The following is a 21,221-nucleotide window of genomic DNA, read 5'->3' as shown; positions in this document are numbered from 1 at the left end:
CTGAGTGACCACTGTAGCAAACAACTCAAACAGACAATGAACAATAAAAAACCCACCAAAAACAAACAAAAAAAGACATGGTGGAGAAGGCAGGGGCTGAGGACATAACCCAATGATTTCTAAATAGACTGCCATGTGCACGAATGGTACTTCATCACTCACAAACAATTACACCCATGGGTGGAATGACGCATTGATGCGCATACAGGGGCACATACATACTTGCGCAAACACACAGCTTTCCTGCATTCACAAAGACACACACAGACACAAACATTGGGAAAAGTTCAAAAGGGGAAAACTGAACATAGATCAGAAAAAAAAAATTATGACAGAAAGCAAATTAAAAAAATAAAGATGGATAGCAATCTAACGCGAGGTATGAGAATGAAAAAATGTACATTAAAATTTACTTGAGTTCATATCTGAGAGTGCATGGGTCTCATGAGTTTGAGTATCTTCATTAATAAATGTGCGTGCGTGTGTGTGTGCGTGTGTGCGTGATTGTGCACACGCGTGAACATTTGTGCGGATGTGATGTCTTTTGTGTTTAAGGGTGTTCATTCTGGTGCTCGTGCGTAGATATCTGAAAGTGCCCTCGCCTGTGAGAGAGGGCGTCAGTGAGGTTGTGCACGCTCCAAGAGATTGAGAGAGCACATATGAGACGAGGCTTACCCACTCCTGAGGTGGCAAACGGGAACGGTTTACTGGGCCGGGACTCTCCTTTCTCATGTGCCATGGCTAGGACTCGAACCTCGTACCGGGTGCCAGGCTCCAAGTGCTTCAGCTCACCCCAAAACTGGCCCTCCACCACATCTTTGTCGCGCATCCACTTTTCGGTATCTGAGAAGTAAGGTGGTGGGGTGGAGGGGGGAATCGGTCAACAGAGAGGAAACTATTGCAAGCAAAATAAGCTTAGACTTAAGTACATACAGTGCTCCGAGCAAGATGATCACTATTTGTCAGGCAACGTGGTGAAATCAGGCGCTCGTCAAAATAATGAAAGTCAAGAAATTGACATATAGTGCTCGAAAGTAGGGCTAAAATCATTACTCCCAGCAAGATGATCACTATTTGTGAGGCAGCGTCGTTTTCCCGCAGGTTTGGAAATTTTAATCGAATATTAGTTTTTTGGTTTAACACCTTTCATGCCCATTTAAGACCATATTTCTGTGTGGACTTTACTGAAAAACGCTGATTAAAAGCAGAAGAAATGTAAATTTTCAGTTTCAATGGACTTTCAAGCTAAAGAAATAACTTTGGTGGCCATTTTCTCGCTAATTTTACCTCTGAAACTAGATGACCCTCACCTCCTTCAATCACATATACCTCGCCTTCTATTCAACATAAATGGATATCATTTTCACCCAACACAAGGAAAACGGACAGGCCTTAAGATGATACTATCAATTCCGTATGATCAAAACTTGGCGAGAGCCTGATTTCACTGCGTCATGCCACATTTTCAGTACACTCCACGGTGCATGAATGTAAGTCAGGGGGTGAGACATGAAAGAGAGTGAGAGTGAAACAGAGAAAAAAAATACCAAAGAGAAGGGAGGCATAGGATAACAGATTCATTAAAACGAGAAGGGAGGATGAGAATTTCTTTTTATCAAAAAAGGTACTCACTTAATTTCCTGTACTCAATGTAGTAGAACTGCCCATGTCTGCTGCCTTTATCAGCAGAAAGAACGCCCCAGGTTATGTTGGCCTCGTCTTCAGAGGATTCTACATCCTGGACCACAGGGAGGGCCATCGCTGAGGACAGTAAGAATTCACTTAACACCAACGTTCTACATTGAAACACACAAAAAAAGAAAGCATTTCCTTTCTGTATGGAAACCTTTCATACAAGAAAGTATTAACATCTTCAACTGTCAGAAACATTTCAATCATTCCGTTAACTGTCTTTGGCCATAACTTGGATGAAAAAGCATTTCCAACGGTGCATTTTAAAGTAACCAAATACAGTCAAACTGTAACTGTTAGCTAAAAAAAAACTTTCTGACCTCTTCTTGGCTGTAGGTACTTCACCGTCTTGACACATCCCAGCACATTCACAGACAAGGCCAGGGTAATGAGCGAGCTGATCTTTAAAATCTGGAACTTGTTTTGTAACAGCTTGTAACACTTTCATTTCCTCAATGATTTTGAAGTAAGGACACTGATATTTAATTCAACACTGAATAATCAACCTTATATACATTTTAAAACAAAAATTGATTTTCAAATGCGCAATAGTAAAATGTATCAAAAGAGGAAAAGCCTGAAGAACGCTTCCCCGGGCACTCACACAAGACTCCACTGTTGGTGCGTATGTCGATGAAGTATTCCTTGCCAAGTCCTTCCTTGGTGCTGGCCTGAATAAACACCCGGTACTGAGAGTCTGGGATTAGACCTCTCAGGGTCACTCGGTTCTGGTCAGGGGCCAGATTGTCGTATGCCAGTTGTTTGGCTCCAAAGTCTAAACGCTTGACTGAGGGGGACAAAAATAAGCTTGTTATCATTCAGCATCAGAAATAATCAACAGTGTTGGCTTGAAACAATGGGAAATATGAAAAAATTCCAAAGATTTGGAAATATAAATCATTTCAAGGAAATGTAACAGTTTTGTTAACAAATCAAACATGCCACAGGCTAACTGCTTCATCTTAAAGTCCCCATGTTTAACTGACACAGTAAAATTGAGGCCTTATAGTGTGCATGTAAGTGGTGTAATTTATATTCATCAAAACATCCATAAGAAGATTGACCACTCTTAAAGTTTGGGATGAAACTGCAGTTGTCATACAAAAAAGTATATCCCCAGTCTCAAAAAACTTGTGAAGAAGTAAAATACTATCAGTCAGGCTGTTTGATTGATTGATTGAATAGGTGTTTTACGGCACTATCGACTCATTTCAGTCAGGCTGTACTGGAGACAAATTACATAATGATCTGAAGATGAAATGTAAGTAAGATTTTGACAAAACCTGTCAAAACCATAGAGAGAGAAACTGAGCCACAGCCCTTCGCTTATCTTCAGATTACACTAAAGAATATATCACATGACATCATTACAATTATAAATTGCACACACCGCATAATTTTTTAAAACAAGTATGGTGAAACACTGTAAACTGTATATTAGAGAAATACATTACTAATAACTCTCATAATAGTGAAAACCAAAGGTGACTATTGGCTACGAAATAAAATTCTGAACTTCTCTGTCCCTGTGGAAACGTGATGCTGGGACTTAAGTATTACAGATCATATTGGCTAACACATCTTGTATCAAGACCATTTTGAAAATATAAAGTGCAATATGAAATGCATGAATAGATTAAAATTAAAATAAATGTATAAGCACGGCAAAATGCAAACAAAATCTAACATCTAGGTTTCCTGATTAATTTGGAAAATTGGCACTGCTGGAAAAGAATTATTTGAACCGTAAAGAGGGCTTTATTACTGTTGAATGGTAATTACTATAAAAGTATTATATCTCACTCTAATCCTCTTGAATTCTTGAGACATTCGTCTAAATAATCTAGAGCATTACAATTTAGAGGTGAAGATGCATTAAACAATCAAACGATACTGCATACAAAGAAATAAGAAATATAAAAAAAGAAAAACGAAACTTTCCATAAGAGTTAAAAAACTGCCATATGGGCTGGCCTGTAGGCGCTTAGGTTATAATGAAAACACTGCCAATTATTTCATACCATTGACAAGGAGGCTGAGACAAACAAAAAATTGACCTTTCCTATCTCTGTGTGGTATTTTCTTTTGAGGGAGATTTCACTGATAAAATATTTCCACCACTGTATCTTAAAATCAAAATATACAACTTGAACACTAAATATTTCAAGACCTCCGTCTGATCCCAGGGGCAGACATTGCGAAGCAAATAACTAGAGCCACTTCAGGAAATGACCACATTTCTATGAGCACAACACACACTTAATAAAAGTCTTCCCTGCAGCTGGAAAAGCTTATTCCAGTAGAGACCGATTAAACCTGTCAACATTTCTTTGCTCCAAATTATGGGTCATGACGACGAGGCTTGTTCTACATGTGTTTTTACCATTCCTGTATATCCAAGAAAAATTTCCGATTGAAACATCATCTATCTTGGCTTATCTGATCTTAACTTGAGAGATATTTTAGTTTACTTCCATTCTGGATAAAAACTACATCAACAGTACAGGAGCAAGTTTAGACACTGTTAAAAAATGTTTGACCTTTTTTCAAATAAATTCTCAGACTTAGCAAGTCTACACCCAACACCTTCTACGAGATGGTACGAAACTTATTAACTTATGTGTGCATGGTCACGAAAAGTAAAAATACGGTCATGAATGTGGCCAGTAATGACAGTATGGATCAGAATTATAAGTACATGTTAAAAATTAAATGAAGGAAAGAAAACAGATGGTACAGATTAGTATGGTCAACCAAAAACTTTCCAACAAAAAAAGCAAAAACATGTAGAAGTCGTCCAACAACACATTTAATGAAAAGAGCTAAAATGGGTGCTCAGGTGTCGAGACATGGATGGATTGTATTAAAGTGTGGACCATCATTGAACCAATATCAGTTCCCAACGACATTAAGTTAATTTCACTACAGACCAATAGTAAATGTAAAACATAATATCTCCCCCATTACTCATTGATATATTGTGCTATTCTCAAAACGCGATTAAAACAGAGGTACAGGAAAGGTCTTTTGAAAGAGAGCTGGTAATTTGTTATAGCGGAAAACAATGAGAGAGTGAAAGATTCAAACCACAGGCACTGCAGTCACTGCTTCATAGAGCACTGCTCATCTTAAAGAAAATACACAACATAGCATGTCATTTTATCGTATCATTTTTAAAGAAAAAGCAACTTTCATCATAATAATGTCAGTGAGCGTAAGGAGTAGATAAGAGAAAAACTTCAAATCACAGTGGAGTTATTATTTTCACACAATTCCAACATTACTTTGGAAAGAACAATTATATTTAGAGGAAAAGGAATGGCATCTACAGAAAAGAAGTTCCGTATCTGTTCAAGGAAGAAGCAAGAAACAGAAATGTCAGGTTGATCAAAAAAAAAAAGAAAACTTTGAGAATAATGAACAGCAAACTACAAAATACAATTATAAAACAGAGAGAAACAAAAGCAAAAGAGGAAGACCGGGGGGGGGGGGGGGTGTGAGGGGGGGGATAATATGAGAAGTTCATTCATTGATATAAAGGAGCTGAGACTGAGAGGATTGAACAGCAATGAAGATTTTGGAAGCAAAGAATTTAAGAAATTTAAATAGAATGGAAGTGTTTGCTCTTCTGACTTGCCTTAGCATGCAAATCATTACTCTCTCTCTCTCTCTCTCTCTCTCTCTCTCTCTCCATCCCTCTCTCTCTCTCTCCATCCCTCCCTCCCTCTCTCCATCCCTCCCTCCCTCTCTCCATCCCTCCCTCCCTCTCTCCATCCCTCTCTCCATCCCTCCCTCCCTCTCTTTTCCCCTCTCTCACTCTTCCTGTGTCTCTCATATCAACCCACTCACTTAAATATGTAGGCCTACACATACATAAAAGTAAATGCAAGCTTATAGACGTACATTTCAGCACAAAGTTGCAAAAGCTCATATCCCCGCTCAACCCACTATACCGTTTTAATAAGCATTTCTAGATATTATAGCGATGAAGCTACAAAGGAGAACGTAGTAAATAAACCAGAAAAATCCTGCAGGTCTAAGGTAACGATATATGGACTAGAAAGCTGTACATGACACCAGCTGAGAGAGAGAATAAAAGTCTATTGTAATCAGAAAGACAGACAAAAGCATAGTGCTAGCTACAAAAGCTAAATTCAGTTTGTCTTTGAACTTTTCTTAAGTCTGACACACTGCTACAGTTTTCACCATTTAAACCATATAAAGGCCATTAACAGTTATGAGATAGCACTCATCAAAATTAATGTACTTCTTTACCTATAGCCTTTCCAAAAACAAATTCATGTACATTGCATGAGTAGATAAACCTGATGTTTTTTAAAAATCAAACACAAAGCACGCTGCACCCTCAAGAAGAAGTGAGATTACATTTTTAAAGAGTTCTTTTAAGAACAGCAAGAAAACAACTGCAGAAAGAAAACCAAAAAAAAGCAAATGATAACATTACCTTCTGTAACTAGGGAAAGAACAATAAATTGAAGCAAATTGTAATAAAAATGAAGAGTTTCAACATCTGCAAATAAAATCTAAAAACCTAAGTCACCATAAAAAGCGACTGATTTTTCAAACTAAACATGCAACACAGGAATAATCAAACTCATTAAGCTAGAAATGCAACATAGAGAAATAACTTTTCTTATGAAAGGAAAGGTCTTCAATTTCATTTGGTGAAAGTCCTTGATAGTAAGTCTAGATCAGGGTTCACTAAAATAATTATTTTCTAGTATGTGACTGTTAGCATAATAACTGCTAAAGCTCAAGACAACCACAACAATAAAAATGGGGAAAAATTTGCACCACTTTTTCTTTAGTTTCTAATTTTTCACCCATCTTCCTGACATTTTATTTAATCATGAAAACACTGCATGACTACAAATCAGACACAAGTCAGGATACATATTCTAAAGATCCCTACTCTAAACAGATCCAACTTTGTGTAAGAATACTCTTCCCCAAGAAAAACATAAAGCAACAAAAAAAACGAAAAAAAAAACGAATATTAATAAGTACAACACCAAAGTGCAAGTGAAAAAAAGACAACATTCCTCCAAGGTTTACTGCCTGTCTCTTTCAAATTTTCCTGATAATGTAAGTTTTACAAAGTCTACAACATAAAAAACAACAATGACAGTCGTGAAAGGCTCATGCAGTACAAGTTTACTGGTACCAGTGGCTTTGTTTATCATAATATTCTTAAGCATGATAAATTATTTTTCTTTTTTCATTTTCTAAGACTTAATAAAAAGAGCAATCTCTCCATTGGTCTTGTTGCAAATAATGTTAACACAAGTTTTGATTGAACAACACTGGGCTTCTTACTGGAATGGAAATAATGTGAAAACAAAAGCTGTCCATTACAATGTCCATTTCTGACCAAAAAAAAAGGAGAAGCAATGCATTGAAATGCAATGTTTTCAAAGAGTTATCATTAAATGTTGAATGTTATTTCAAACTTCTCATATTTGCATCTATTTCCCTGAGAGTGGCCATAAGAAAAAAAAGCAGATATTCCGGTGGCAATTTAGATTTCTCATAAAGCTCAAATAATTCTTGGCAGTACAGTTCTTTTTCCTACATGGCCCCGGTATCAGGATTTAAAAAATCCATAACACCTTTGACTGTCCTTCTCCAATATTAATGGTACACACAACAGGGAACACAGATACAACAGTGGCATTCGCTTACAGTACAGTGCAATGGAAGAGAAACAGACAAAGGGCACTGATGTGAGCACTTACTCCTTTGATAAGACACCTTGTAGCCTGTGACCACACCATTCTGTTCCTTGGGCGGTGCCCACTGCAACAGGAAGTGATGGGAGCCCCGGTACAGAGCCTCAAGGTACTCCACTCGACCCGGAACTGGACAACAGACAAGAAGCAGCATGATATTTGAATTGTTTTCGGGTTTGTTTGTTTATTTGTTTGTTTGTTTGTTCTTTGTTGTTGTTGGGTTTTTTTTTGGGGGGGGGTGTTGTCACAAGTCCAGATTTGGTGTTGAATATTGGTAAACTACAAGTAAACTGTGTTAATGTGGTAGTTATAGTACAGATAAACAAACAGAAAGACTGCTTAGAAATAAATGATTTTCTGTAAACCTTTGAAGATTACACTAATAATTTCATTTAGTAAAACAGCATTATTTTTAAAATCTTTGTCGAGTTTAACGTTCCATTGTCAATGTTGACTACATAAGCTCTATTTAGAAGTTTTCTTCTGTCTAGCTTGAAAAAAAATGTTTGATAAAAAACATTAATGAATATTTATGAAAAAACCAGAGTACTGTTTCTTGTATTTGCTCAAGTCTGCCTTGTTTTAAATATATGGTGTTACATACGGAGGAGTTATTAAATTAAAATGTATTTTTGAAATCTACTCTAATTCTGCCTGTAAAGCTCCTCAGTCTCATTAAAACTTCTAGCTTAAATTTGCATCATGTTTCAAAATCAATGAGTAAAACAAGAAAAACAAAGCAGCAAATTTAAATGTATATTTGCGAACATCCCAGTACCTCCTTCAGGCGTTGAGAAGTTGACAACGTTGCTCCCGTTGGACTCAAAGTTTTTATTGATGACCACCACATCCGCTTCCACTTCTGCGTATGACGGCAAATTGGCCACAAGACCTCGCACTTTCCTGTCACCTGCCTGTCTGCGACGCCGGAAGCTGTCTGCCTCTTCCTGTACTATGTGCTCGTGGAAGGTGATGTCTTGCTGGCCCTTCTTCCAAAATCGGATCTGAGGAAAATTTGTTGAAAAGTGAAAATGTTAAAGCACTTTCTTAATATTTCGGGCACTCATTTCATCCAATAGAAATCTGTGAGTAAAAATTTTGACTTCCAACACAATTTGATCCTCTGGAGTATACCGATATGTAACAATCCAAAAGGCTTAGTCAAAGTGATAGGCAAGAAAAATAAAACTGTCAAATACTCCTGTATAGAAAAAGAAAACAATTCACACACTTGAGGAGTCATAAATAAATCATTAATAATGTTTTTACCATTGTTATTATAATGATTATTGATATTGTTACAACTATTATTGTTATCATGACTATCATTATAACTATTGTTAATGTAAGCATTATTCTTCAAAGTATTATTAAGCCAAAAAGACCTGTCCCCTAACTTTAAACCCTGAAGTTTCGAAAGGATAAAAATTATATCCTCCTGAAACAGATTTGATTGAACATCAAAGAAACATAATTTCAGACAAATCTGACAAGAAGACAGGCGGGAGTCAGAGAAGAACATCCCTCCAAAAATTCGAAAATTGACCTTGAGGTCAGAACTGACCTTGTACCCAGAGAACTCTCCGCGTATCATCTCTGGGCTGGTATCCACGGGGTCCCAGCGGAAGCCGGCGCTGGTTGCTGTCACGTTCACGTCTGGGTCCAGCTCAAAGTTGTCGGGGACCACCAGAGGCGCTGGAGAGACACAAACACACACGACTCACCACTTGTTAACTTAGACTCTCATGCTTGACTTTGGTGTGAGGGTTATGCTTTCTGCTTTTGTTGAGTTCAGTGTGGTACAACAGTTTACCGTCTATCTATAGCTGAGTTTATCACAAAATTTGTGTTCGATCTCTGTAGTTCTGGGTAGATATGGAACGTAAAGAGTTCAGTTTCAGTTAATGAGAAATAAATCAACATTTTGAAAAAAAAGGTCAATTAGTGATGAGTTCGACAGTTTGTCCATGGGATGGACACTTCATCCACACATTTGTTCTCACACCTCAAACAAAGAATAAAATACCAGCATTAGGTATTGGGTAAAGCCTTGGACAAAGTTACTTTCTGTCCAAGAGGAGATCTCCTTCACATCATCCATTCCACTTCATAGCTTCGAAACTGCGACATGTACATGCATGTCTTACATGTGCTGGAATCATAGAATGTAGAAAGGATCAGCTTACAGGCAACATCATATTCAACCCCTCTCCCACACCCGTGCTTTAAAAAAATATATTGTTTCTATCAAATTGCAAGAACCCGACTATTGTCCTTATCAATATGCAAGGCCCTCTTATTGTCTCTATCAACATGCAAGAACCGCCCCTCCATTGTCACCCTCAACATGTAAGAAAAATAAACAACTCACGAGCTTCTCCGGAGTAGCCAGTAATAGCAAGCGGGTTGGCCATGGCCTTGCCTACTTGGTTGACCGCTCGTACCTTCACAAGGTAAGGCCTGGACACAACCAAAAAATAGGCATTAGACAAAGTACTATTAAAAATCAACATAACTCAGTCTCTTTTCAGAGACAAGCAATACGTTTTTTACATGATGTTACAAATTAATACCTTTTCTGCTACGAAAAAAAAATACAAGGATGAAAACACAGACTTTGTTCTTTATATTCCCTCTCAGTAATGATTCATTCTCCCAACACATTATAACTTTACAAGACACACCAGTAGTTCCTACCTCTATCCTGTGACTGAAACAGTAAACTTTAGTCCAAAAAGAAAGCCCTGTCCTATAATTCAGAAAAATCTTCTCTAAAATCACTGATACAAGTAATTGCACATTTAAAAAGATCAATATTAGATTCATACAAAAGCATTTCAAACAAAACTACTGCAGCTTTTCATGAAATACAAAGAAACAAAATTTAAACAGGCTCTATTTAAGACCGGAATAGTTCTTATACAAAACATAAAAGCCTGCATTACTTGTATGTGTTGTTGACAGGAATGTGTTTCTCATTCTCTCTAAAGTCATCCACTTCAAACGTCTGCACATCATCCGTCCCTATCTCCTGTACCTCCACCAAGTAGCGGAACTGGGGGCCATTTAGATCAATCTCTTCCATTGGCTGTGGGAAAGAATATCAAGTTTTGTTACAGTTTGCTCTGAGATACATATAACACATTACCCTACAGCATCAAACTCTTTCTTGTTCAACCCAGCAAAAACAAGGGGGGAAAAAATGGTACGCGAGTGTTCAAACCAGCCAAAACCAGCCATGCACACACCTCGTTTCTTCCACCAATTTCCTAACAGGTGAGCTTGGCTGTAATAAAAAATAAATCTCTGACAATAAGCTGTAACCTTGGTTTTCATTTCTTGTAATAAAAAGTATGTTGGAGCTAGTATCAGGAGTAAAAATTTACCACTACTTCCATTAATCTTTAAAGAATGCAAACCCGGAAAGACTGTTTCAAAAGAAAGAAGTTGAACACATAGTAGGCAGTCGATGACCAAGACCATGAATAGGAAAGGGTTAAAATGTGTTTTCTAAAAGAAGAGCTGTGGATATTCTGGGATATATTTTTTTACAAGACCCCACCAAGAGATTGAGCTCTAAGTGGAAGCCACAGGTGAATCAACTTGCTATAGGCCTAAATGAAAAAATTCAACTCTTTCTGTTCCATACACCAGTACATTGGGAACTTTCTTAACACTTCTTAATAATGTGCTGATAGTTTGTAGTGTAAAAAGAGTTGATAAAAATACAAGTTGTGTTGGATCATGTACATGTGAGCAGCAATCTAAATAGATGTGTAACTGTACCTCCCACTTGACCAGCAGTAATCTAATTAGACCGGCACAGTGACCATATTTCCCTCTTGACCAGCAGTAATAATAATAATAATAATAATAATAACAATAAATGACATTTATATAGCGCTCAACCCCAATTTAAGTACACAGGCTCTGAGCGCTTTACAATACAGTACAACGTGCAACAGTAACATAAAACATTGTGTTCTGACTAAAAGAAAACTACTCCAAATATTCATCATATTAATTTATAAACAAAAACAGTAATATAACTAAACGTGTGACCGTACCTCCCACTTGACCACCAGGAAGTTAGTAAACTGCTCGTCTGTCTCGACACCGTCTGGGTTCTTATCCGGCAACGACATGGGGGTCTCGCACCAAGAGTACGTCGTGTGGCTGGGATCACTGATGCCCATCATGTTGACAGCCTTCACACGGAACTTGTACTTGGCGTACGGCGACAAGTTGATGCTGGCTTCATATGCCGGATACGGTAGCGTTACCTCCTGTAGAGATCGAAAGTAGACATGTAATGTCTGCTTTGACACAGTTTTACTTGTTCAGAAAGTGTTGGGTCACTGACAGGGCCAACCCAGGCTGTGACATTGACAGTAATTGATCATAAATGTTTTACTCCCCCATTGAACCAATATAAGTTATTCATAATGCAAACTGGTCCGTCGTTTTAATCCTTTTTTTATTTCAGTAAAATCAACTCAAAAGTTTGTTTTTAAGTGAACAGAAAAGGTGTTAAACCTAAAAAATATTAGATAAAAAATTGTTCAACTGGAGGAAAAATGTTTGTTTCTTCGATTTCATTATGTTGATGAGTGCCTGATTTCACCACCTGCCACATATTTCCTACTATATTTGCAATGATGTGCATAATACAATTCTAATCTCTGGGTAACCACACCGTACTTACACACGAGTCTCATTTAATATGAAAAGAGTCTTACAAGGATTAAATAAAAGACAAATTTGTCCAACGAGCTGCAAACATGTCAAACAAATAATGACCTTTCTGACCCCTTTGATTTTTATGTTTTCAGTAGAGCTGGATCGCGAGCGCGAGAACGGAACTGAATTGCCACTCTTGCCTGCGGAACGTGATTCACAATTCACTTCAGCGGAACGCGGAATAGTATCGCCAAACGATTCCCGATTCACTCCCCTGACGCTGTCACCACCTTGTGGCCTGTTTAACCTACTGCTGAGTCTAGTCATGAGCGCAAAAACGGAACGGAACACTTAGTATGGCTCCCCTTATTTTACAAAAGATGTTATAGTCCATTTTGTTTTAATAGGGGGTATTAAAACAAAATGAACGGGGTCCAACCAATAGACAGAAGGAATTTTATGGAGCCATTGTTTTAGCGAATCATGGGGTTGGGGGGGGGGGGTGAATTTATGGGGGTCACTTATTGAGGTCAGTTAATAGAGCAGCACAACAAAGGGTGTGGGACAGAGAGAATGGCGGAACAACAAGAGTGGGACTCGCACTCGCCAAGCGGCGTTGATATGACACTGTTCCATTTCAGTCAGTGTTCCGCCACAGTTCCACGAGCGCTCACGTACTCGCGATTCTTTGAAGCCGACTGAATCGCGAATCGCCACTCTTAAATTTGGCGAGCAGGATCCAGCCCTAGTTTTCAGGGAGAAAAGTAAAATTTGAAAAAAAAGTTGTTCACATTTTACCTTCTCCCATACATCATTCTTGTACGCTGTCGTGGACTCCACAATAAACTTGGTCATTGTGTCGAAGTTTCTCATCTTCTCCTCAAACTTCCATTTGATGATGGCTTTCTTGGCAAGGCAGTCTGACACTGACACATTGTAAGGAGGATCTGGCACGGCTGTGGACAAGTTTTGTTTCAGAATAAGAGACGGGAATCTATACGACAGTCATCATTTCAAGCCGATGAAAAAAACTACGAAAAACAGACCAAAACAATAAAGGGATGGGTAGAACTTAACAGTGGGGCTCTCACCCACATATCAGCCCAGGACATAGGACAGAATAACTCAAAATATTGTCTTTATGTACAGCAAAACTTAAGCCTTGCTTGCATCAGCTTAAGCATACTCGATTAAAACATACACTTTTAAAAATTAGGATCAGAAATCAATTTTAACGATTGTTATCATAATAAAAACAATATGGACTATAATTTTTCTTGTCCAAGGGTATAATGCCTTACTAGATACAAGATCTTTTTGAAGGCCCCTTGCCCACTTTGGAACTTTTGGTTTTTTTTCTTTACTGGACAGGACTCTTGCTGAAAGAATAAGCAGGAATAAGCTGGACCAAAGACAGAGTAGGTTCAGATAAACGATGCCAACCCTAAACAGGAGAGGCTGGGGCATATCAGTGGCACCAAGCTGAGGGTGAGCTGTACCCCCTAATGGTGGGAGAGCTATGTTTCCAAGCAATCGAGGCTAGGATCAAATACAAATGAATAATGATAACAATAGAAATAACAAACTGCAACACCCATAAAAAAATAGAAACAAGAAAAAGAAACATCATTGTTTCAGTAAGAGTTTACCAAGTCTTGGTTAAATCAAATTGCAGACGACAGCTTATGACAAATATACGAAAGCGACAGGCAGCGTTCATTGGATACACCATGAGGAAAGAAGCATTGGAGAATATTGTAAGAACAGGCAAGTATTATGGAAAGAGGAGCAGAGGCAGACAGAGGGAAAAGATACTGGACAGGTTGACAACATGGCTGGTAACAGCAAGAACGACAGAGACCATCGCTGCAAAGCAAGACAAGAGTGAAACGGAGGTCCATGATCGCCCATGCCAGTCGGCAAGACACCAGATGATGATGAAGAGTTTAACAGCAATTGCGAAACAAACAGGTCACACAAGAACCGAAAATTGGAAGTGTTACTGGAGAGTAATGTACAAAGAAAAGAAGAGGGAGTGATAAGGATTTTGTTGGATAAGAAAGAAGGAGCAAACCACACCTCAGCACTTGCCAAAAGCACCCTCAGAAACACGATTATCAAAGAGCAAAGACAAACAACAGAAGTATCAGCAGAAGAGCCATCCGCCACACGGACAGGACCTTACCTTTGACCTGCAAAGTAGCTGTGGCTGTGTCATTATCCAGGCCATTTTCTGCCACACACGTATAGGACCCAGTGTCTTTGCTGGATGTCTCCATGATGGTCAGGACTCCAGCTTTAATACTCACACGGTCAGAGGGTTCCAGCTCTGCTCCATCCTTGAGCCATCGGTACCTGAGAGGAGGAACAATAAATAATTTAGTTTTAGTAAGAGTTTTACAGCACTTGCAACGCAATAAGGTCATATACGCGCCGGAGATTGGATGTATTACAAGAGAGAAACAATCACAAAAAAGAGGGAGAGATCAGGAGGAAAGATGCTCGATAAGAAAAAAGGAGCAAGCCACACCAGAGCACCCATCAACCACCCACGAACAATGATGCATAGATGGAAGGTGAGTGGGCCAACTCTTTCATGTGTTGCTCCATCCTTATCCCTGTGTAATATTCCCCAGTCCTCCTGATTTACTTACAGAACTATATAATAATAATAAAGAATTTTTTAAAATATCAATAATAAACCACATATTTCGTAAAGCGCTCAGAATCCATCCAATGGGCACTACATGCTACAAATATTTACCAAAATAAGACATCCATCCTACAAATTCACATGCCTGCACAGATGTCTCCCCCCCCCCCCTATCCGCCACAACCCACGTGTGTTTGACCTAGTGTGCACATCTTTGGTCACAATGGGCTTTCCAGAGGGGTTTGATAAGCCTACTGAGCCTTACAAGCACAGGAAACAGGTGGCTGTGATCATTATGATGCACAAAGACATGGGAGATTATACTTTACTTTTTGTTTTGTTATTTGTTCTGATAGGTTTTTTATGGCGGCGCTCCAATTGCATAAGGTCATATGAGCGCATTTTTTGTGAATAATCTAACAACAATATAAAAGACAGTAACAAGAACTCACTTGAGATTGGCAACCTCATCTTTGTCAGTGACAGCTCCACAGGTGAAGGTTACTGGATTTGTGTAGTCAACCTGCTCTCCAATTGGCTTGGTGGCAATAGATGTCTTCACTGGAGACACACAGAGAGACAAAGGAAACCACTGTAAGAAACCCTCTAGTACTGCTCAAAGGAGATGTCACAATGTTGACTGCCTCTTGCTTTGGTTAAATTATATACACTGAACACACAAAATGTATAAAATAGCTCAGTTATGTATGGAAAAACTTCAGATAAAATACATGAGAAACAAGAATACAAATGAAATTTAGTGCTTTTCTGGTTACTTTCCATCAAAATACTCCCTAAAAATGATAGGCAGAAACTGTTAACTACCAGGGCTTTACTGCCCACAGGTATCATCATAGACTTGAGGCAAGTTTTTCACCTCACCGACGTCACAAACATGACAGACCAGATCGAGATTATTATGAGGGAAGGTATCGATTAATATTATCAGAACCTTAAAGATATCCCAAAATATGAAACCCCCCTATGGCATACTGTCATACATTCTGGGAATCACAAGATCAATTTCCAGAACAAGTAAAAAAATGTCTGAAGGTATAATGAGTGCTTTAACCCATGTGGCACAAAATTGAGTCACAAGTGCAGTTTATAATTTAATTAAAAAACAGTTGCTTGTTTTGTGCACAGGAGAAAATAGGTGGGAAGAAAAATGAAAACAACTGAGTCAAAGACAATTATGGAAGATGGATGAATATAAATACTTAACGCTTGGTGAAATTATTTTTTTTCTAAAATAAAAATAAATAAATCATCCATCAACTCATTAACTCAGTAATGTACAGCTGATTGGTAAAAGGCAGATCTTGAAAATAAAAGGCAGATCTTGCAACAACCAGGAGAGGGGTTTATGTATACATGTATCAGATACACTGTTAGAGCTGATATACATTCTTATTTTCAAATATTCAAATGTATCTCCAGTAGCTGTAAACAACTGTGTAATAATAAGCAAACGTCTGTCCGCATGTCATAGGTAAGTACACATTTTCATGCTTGGGAGTGCAAAAAATTTCCCATCACCTTCAATGCAGGTTAGGTAGCTCTGAATGATTATGTATAAAATTATAATACAAATGATAAATAGGCAAGTAAATGAATGAAAATGACAAAATAAAACAAAACGGCAAAAAAACAACAAAACGAAACAGAGTACAATGGTTGTAGAAAACCAACATAGAACTGAAAGTAATATAGGATAAGGGGATAAGTGCTTAGAATGAAGGAGCCACCCAGTGCAATTTTATCAGAGACGGACAATAAGTAGGAGGTAGACTTGTCAGTGATCTTATTGTACTGAAGGCAAGTTATGTAAACCCATAACAAACAAAAAAAACAACCCCAAACTCCCTCCCACCAAGACACAAATGAATAAAAACAAATCCAGGTCAGAACAGAAATGGGTGAAAATGTGTTTGGAAGAAAAAAAAAGGTGATTGGTGGTGAGTGAGTCTAAAACAAAATGGAACCAGGAATGTCTTAATGAAAAAAAAGGTATGATGGCAACTTGTAGGCTTTGACATTATGTCTGTCTATGATATGAAAAACCTACAGCAATTGCTAAAAGAAAGAAAAGAACTTCTTTATTTGCATGTATATTTGTTTATTTGAGGGTTCACTGGTTTGAGTGAGTGCTTGTGTAAGAGTGTGTTTGTGAGCATTTGCACTCACCTGCAAGAACATTTATGTTTACTTTTGCCAGTATGTTTCTTTGTTCACATAGTAGTCTGCATGTTCAGACGTAGGCCTACGTGTTTAGCCATGTGTCTGTGTGTACTTCTTTGTCTTTATTTGTAAAAGTTTCAGTGTGTATGTTTGAGGATTACGCTCCTGGCTTAACGAAGTTGAGAGCAGTGAAATAAGCAAAACTTCCATTGCAATGGGGGGAAATTGTTATATATAATGTCTCTCCTTATATAGACCTGCTGCGGTGACTGCCATTTCTGATGTCTTTAACTTGGATAGAGAGGCAAATCATTTGACTCCCACTGACATTGACAGAAAAGGACAAAGTGCACAGTTTTTGTTTTATTTCTAGGAGGTGAATGGACACTTTGGTTACCCCTTACTATTTTGTGACAGATATGTTTGACAGCAAGAGACTGCAGCCAGTTTAAGAGGAAAAGAAAAACCTTGTGTGTAAAGAAACACAGCAAAAATGGAAGTCATCTGCAATGGGTCTGTATAGCCTTTTCTCGTGGCCATGCTAAGGCACACATTCCACCCGCAGCATTCTGGATAAGGTTAACCTTTCACCCGTCAACTACACTGGGAAAACCAGACTCACCAATGCTTCTTTTTGACCCTTGCAAAAATTACGGTTCACAGAGATAAATTATTGTGCACAAAAGGTTAACAATGAATGGAGGAAATAAGCTGTTATCACACAACTTCAAAAAGCACGCATAGAATATTATCATATATATATCACAGCAATAAGATGGTTAACGCCCAACAACTGAAATTTATATGTTTGGTCTTATGCGGGATCCAGGAAACTTTTTGACCTGTCCGAAAGTCCTAAAGATCTTTTAATATAAATATAATCTAAAACCGACTCAAATATGGAATCTGATCTAAAATTGTGGTCTCCTTTAAATGAGACCCACAAAAATCAATGCATATCATAGATAGCCCTCCATTTGTATAATTTTGTATAATCATAAAAGCCTCATTTTTGGTTTTCAAAATAACTTCCACTCAACTGTTAAGCATTATTTTATTTTATTTTTTTATGTCTTTTTTTTAAAGGGGGAAGGGGCAATCACTGAGACCCCATTTCCTTGCAGTTTTCAAATAACAGTTCGCCATTTATTATGCTACATATGTGCTCTGAGTCCTGCTATATAATTTGAACCAAAAATATTATTTTTAAACAGATATGAATAAATACATGGATAAACAGACAAGTATACAGATACATTTTATGGAAGGGAAAATGTAAAGTGGATTAACTGGAGTGAAAACAGTGCATAAAATAAATGTTATGTGAATGTGCAATGAGTAGACATAATAATATGAGTATAGGTGCCTTGAACAAGAATTATCTTTTCTCCGCCTCACATCAAATTAAACTAACCACTGTAGGACATTCCATTGCTTTGAATTAACTGGTGAAACCATCCCTGGATCGATGACACGCCAACAACAACAACAAAAACAACACCAACAACAACAACAATAATAACCATCATGGATTGATCACTTTTCGACTGCTTAGTATAAGACTCCCTCAGACACCATTCTGAAAAGTGACGTATGACAGAGTACTACGTTGAGTAGCCGATGTATTGCGTCTAATAATATTACATCCCGGGTGGCCAACTTACTTCTCACAACCACTTGTCCCTCAGCCTCTGCCTTTCCAAACTTGTTCTCTGCAATGCACCTGTAGGTACCAGGGTCCTTCTTCTTGTTCGTTTTCTGGACACAGGAAAAAGGCAGGTGTTTTACATAGCCAGGTCCCAGTGAGAAAAAGCACCAAAGAATAATCAAATTCAACAATTGATCAAGACAACAAACCAGAAATGTACTCACATCTTCTCCTTCACTCTCTATTTTGCTTTTCCCTTCTATCATTCTCTCTTTTTCTCTTTTCACACTTTCTTTATCTCTTTTCCGTCTCTCTTTCTCACAGTTCTTCCCCTCTTCAATCCCTCTCTTGTTTGCATTAATATTTGTCTGCCTGTATGCCAACCTGCATGTCTGCCTGTCTCTGTTTCTGTGGAGGGGGGGTTTCCTCCCTCTCTCTCTCTCCTCTTTCCCATTTCCAACTTTTTGTCTTCCCCTTCCTTCCTTCCTTCTCTCCCTCCTTCTCCCCCACTTCCAATACTCTTTCATCTCCATCTCCATCTCCCTCTCCCTCTCCCTCTCCCTCTCCCTCTCTCTCTCTCTCTCTCTCTCTCTCTCTCTCTCTCTCTCGGACTGCCTACCTTAATGATCAGATCTCCCTTCTCGGTAATCTGAAAACGTTTGTGCACCAGCGGCTGTACACCCTTGTACCAGACCACCTTAGGCTTTGGTTTGCCGGTCACCTGACAGGAGAGAGTCAGGTCTTTGCCCTCGGCAGTCACCACACGATCCTGGGGCGGTTTCTCAATGGTGGGAGGGAGAGCTGGGGACGCATTTTTATTCATTTGTTAGAGCAGAAAGAAAGTATGTGTGTCATGATGCAGTGAAATCAGGTGGTCAATTTTTGGGCATGTGGAGTTATTGGTATCAGCTTAGAACTTGTTCATTTGTCTTATCTTTGATGAAAGAAAAAAATATTTTCTCTTGAATTGAAGTCGAGATATCCACAATTGAATGAGGTGGACGTTGCTTTGTTTCAGAGGTTAAATTAGCGAGAAAATGGTCTCCAAAAGTTAGCTATTTCTATAGCTGAAGATCAGAGCCCATTGTGACTGAAACTTTAGATTTTTTTGAGCCTTTAACATTACAAAACTGCTAAACTAAGTGACTTGAGTATAAATAGTACACAAACCAGCTATTCTGAGGAGATGAAACAAGTAAAAGGTATTTTTACCAAACCAATAACTAGAAAACTAAGGAATTTTTTTCTGTCTTTCATCCAGTTGGTCTGTCAATAAAGGATCAAAACCAGAAAGATAAAGAGCCCAGAAACGCACAGTGTGAAGTCTAGTAGGTAATAAAACCCCTGATAAAACAAAGAAGGAACAGTAAAAGGCTCTTTTTCTAAGTCGTCCTCTCTCACTGGGGTGTTAAAGCTTGTATTGTATAAACAAGAAAGAGAGAGAGAGAGAAAGAGAGAGAGAGAGAGAGAGAGAAAGAGACAGCAACAGAGAGAGATAGAGATAGAGAGACAGAGAGAGAAAAAGACAGAAAGATAGAAAGACTGAGAAACAGACATAACTCTTCTCCCCATTCACCTTGGACATAGAGGTAGACATCAGCCCAGATAGAGCCGTGAGAGTTGGAGGCATTGCACTGGATGACCTGTGAGTCGCTCTTCTCCAGATTGCTGAAGAACAGCGTGTTGCCCTTCAAGGTGCGGCGGGGGTTGGATGGAGCCTCTGGAGAAAGCCAGCAAGCATCACATGTATTATTGCTGGGCATGCATAAATCCCTCTCCACCCAACTAGGCAGCACACAACTAGACAAAGCTACACTTGTCATGACAAGGTGAACTAAAATTATTTAACAACTAAACAGCTTACCAAGTTGATGGACATCTTACTTATAGTCTCATATGGAGGGTTCTTTGTTTCAGATGAGTATACCACTTGATTTTGGATGAACAAAATAAGTGGGGGGGAGAGGTTGGTTTAATTAACTAATTTTGTTTTAAATATCCAGCAAAAAATCTGGACAAAGTAAAAAATCTGGATTTCCAGATTTATCTAGAAATCCAGCAGCCCTTAGTACAAACAAAACACTTTCATAATTATCATAGGTTCAGTTCCTACCCAGAATACACTGTAAATTTTAATGACCTACCCTTAATGTCAGCTTTTAAACTAAATCAGCGCACATGACTAAATGACAACACCAACAAAAAGGTAAACATCACAGACGACGCACTCACCATCAATAGCCTTTCCATTGACATAGAATTCTACTGTGGGCTTGGGATTGCCCACAGCCTCACACTCAAAGCTGGCACTCTCTTCCACTCCGACTGTAACGTCTCGGGGGTGGGACCTCCAGGCAGGGGCCGCTGGACAGACAAATACACAGCGTGTCAATTCCTTTTCAAAGAACGATTTTAGTCGACAACAAATGTTGTTTGTCAACTGTAGTTCACACTAAAGTATAAAGATGGCCCCATGTAACAACAAAATGATTAGGATGGTAGCAATGTTTAAAGACAACAAAAAGAGTAGGCAGTAGCAAAGCATCACCAACAACTTGCAATGAGAGAGAGAGAAAGAGAGAGAAAAGGAAATAGGGGGGGGGGGGGGGGGGGGGGG

General features: G+C 38.6%; 1 protein-coding gene across 2 annotated transcripts in view; it reads right to left on the bottom strand.

The window, feature by feature from the left end:
- The window catches only part of LOC101846660 (neuroglian), a 60,297-nt gene that overhangs the window by 9,708 nt on the left and 29,368 nt on the right, over positions 1–21,221 (bottom strand). The window contains exons 10-26 of one of the 2 annotated variants that reach the window (XM_013084240.2): positions 20,837–20,968; positions 20,181–20,324; positions 19,224–19,405; positions 18,621–18,714; positions 15,228–15,336; positions 14,308–14,477; positions 12,921–13,078; positions 11,510–11,728; positions 10,388–10,530; positions 9,814–9,902; positions 9,007–9,137; positions 8,221–8,446; positions 7,449–7,571; positions 6,158–6,166; positions 2,297–2,479; positions 1,633–1,761; positions 676–843 (exon numbers count right to left, since the gene is read on the bottom strand). In XM_013084240.2, the coding sequence (XP_012939694.1) occupies positions 676–843; positions 1,633–1,761; positions 2,297–2,479; positions 6,158–6,166; positions 7,449–7,571; positions 8,221–8,446; positions 9,007–9,137; positions 9,814–9,902; positions 10,388–10,530; positions 11,510–11,728; positions 12,921–13,078; positions 14,308–14,477; positions 15,228–15,336; positions 18,621–18,714; positions 19,224–19,405; positions 20,181–20,324; positions 20,837–20,968 (2,409 nt within the window). The remainder of the gene's footprint in view (positions 1–675; positions 844–1,632; positions 1,762–2,296; positions 2,480–6,157; positions 6,167–7,448; positions 7,572–8,220; positions 8,447–9,006; positions 9,138–9,813; positions 9,903–10,387; positions 10,531–11,509; positions 11,729–12,920; positions 13,079–14,307; positions 14,478–15,227; positions 15,337–18,620; positions 18,715–19,223; positions 19,406–20,180; positions 20,325–20,836; positions 20,969–21,221) is intronic. The other variant, XM_035970527.1, reaches the window with a different exon arrangement.

The sequence above is a fragment of the Aplysia californica genome, unplaced genomic scaffold (genome assembly GCF_000002075.1).
Source record: "Aplysia californica isolate F4 #8 unplaced genomic scaffold, AplCal3.0 scaffold00280, whole genome shotgun sequence".
Taxonomy (NCBI): Eukaryota; Metazoa; Mollusca; class Gastropoda; order Aplysiida; family Aplysiidae; genus Aplysia; species Aplysia californica.
This window is presented reverse-complemented; position numbering and strand designations above follow the sequence as displayed.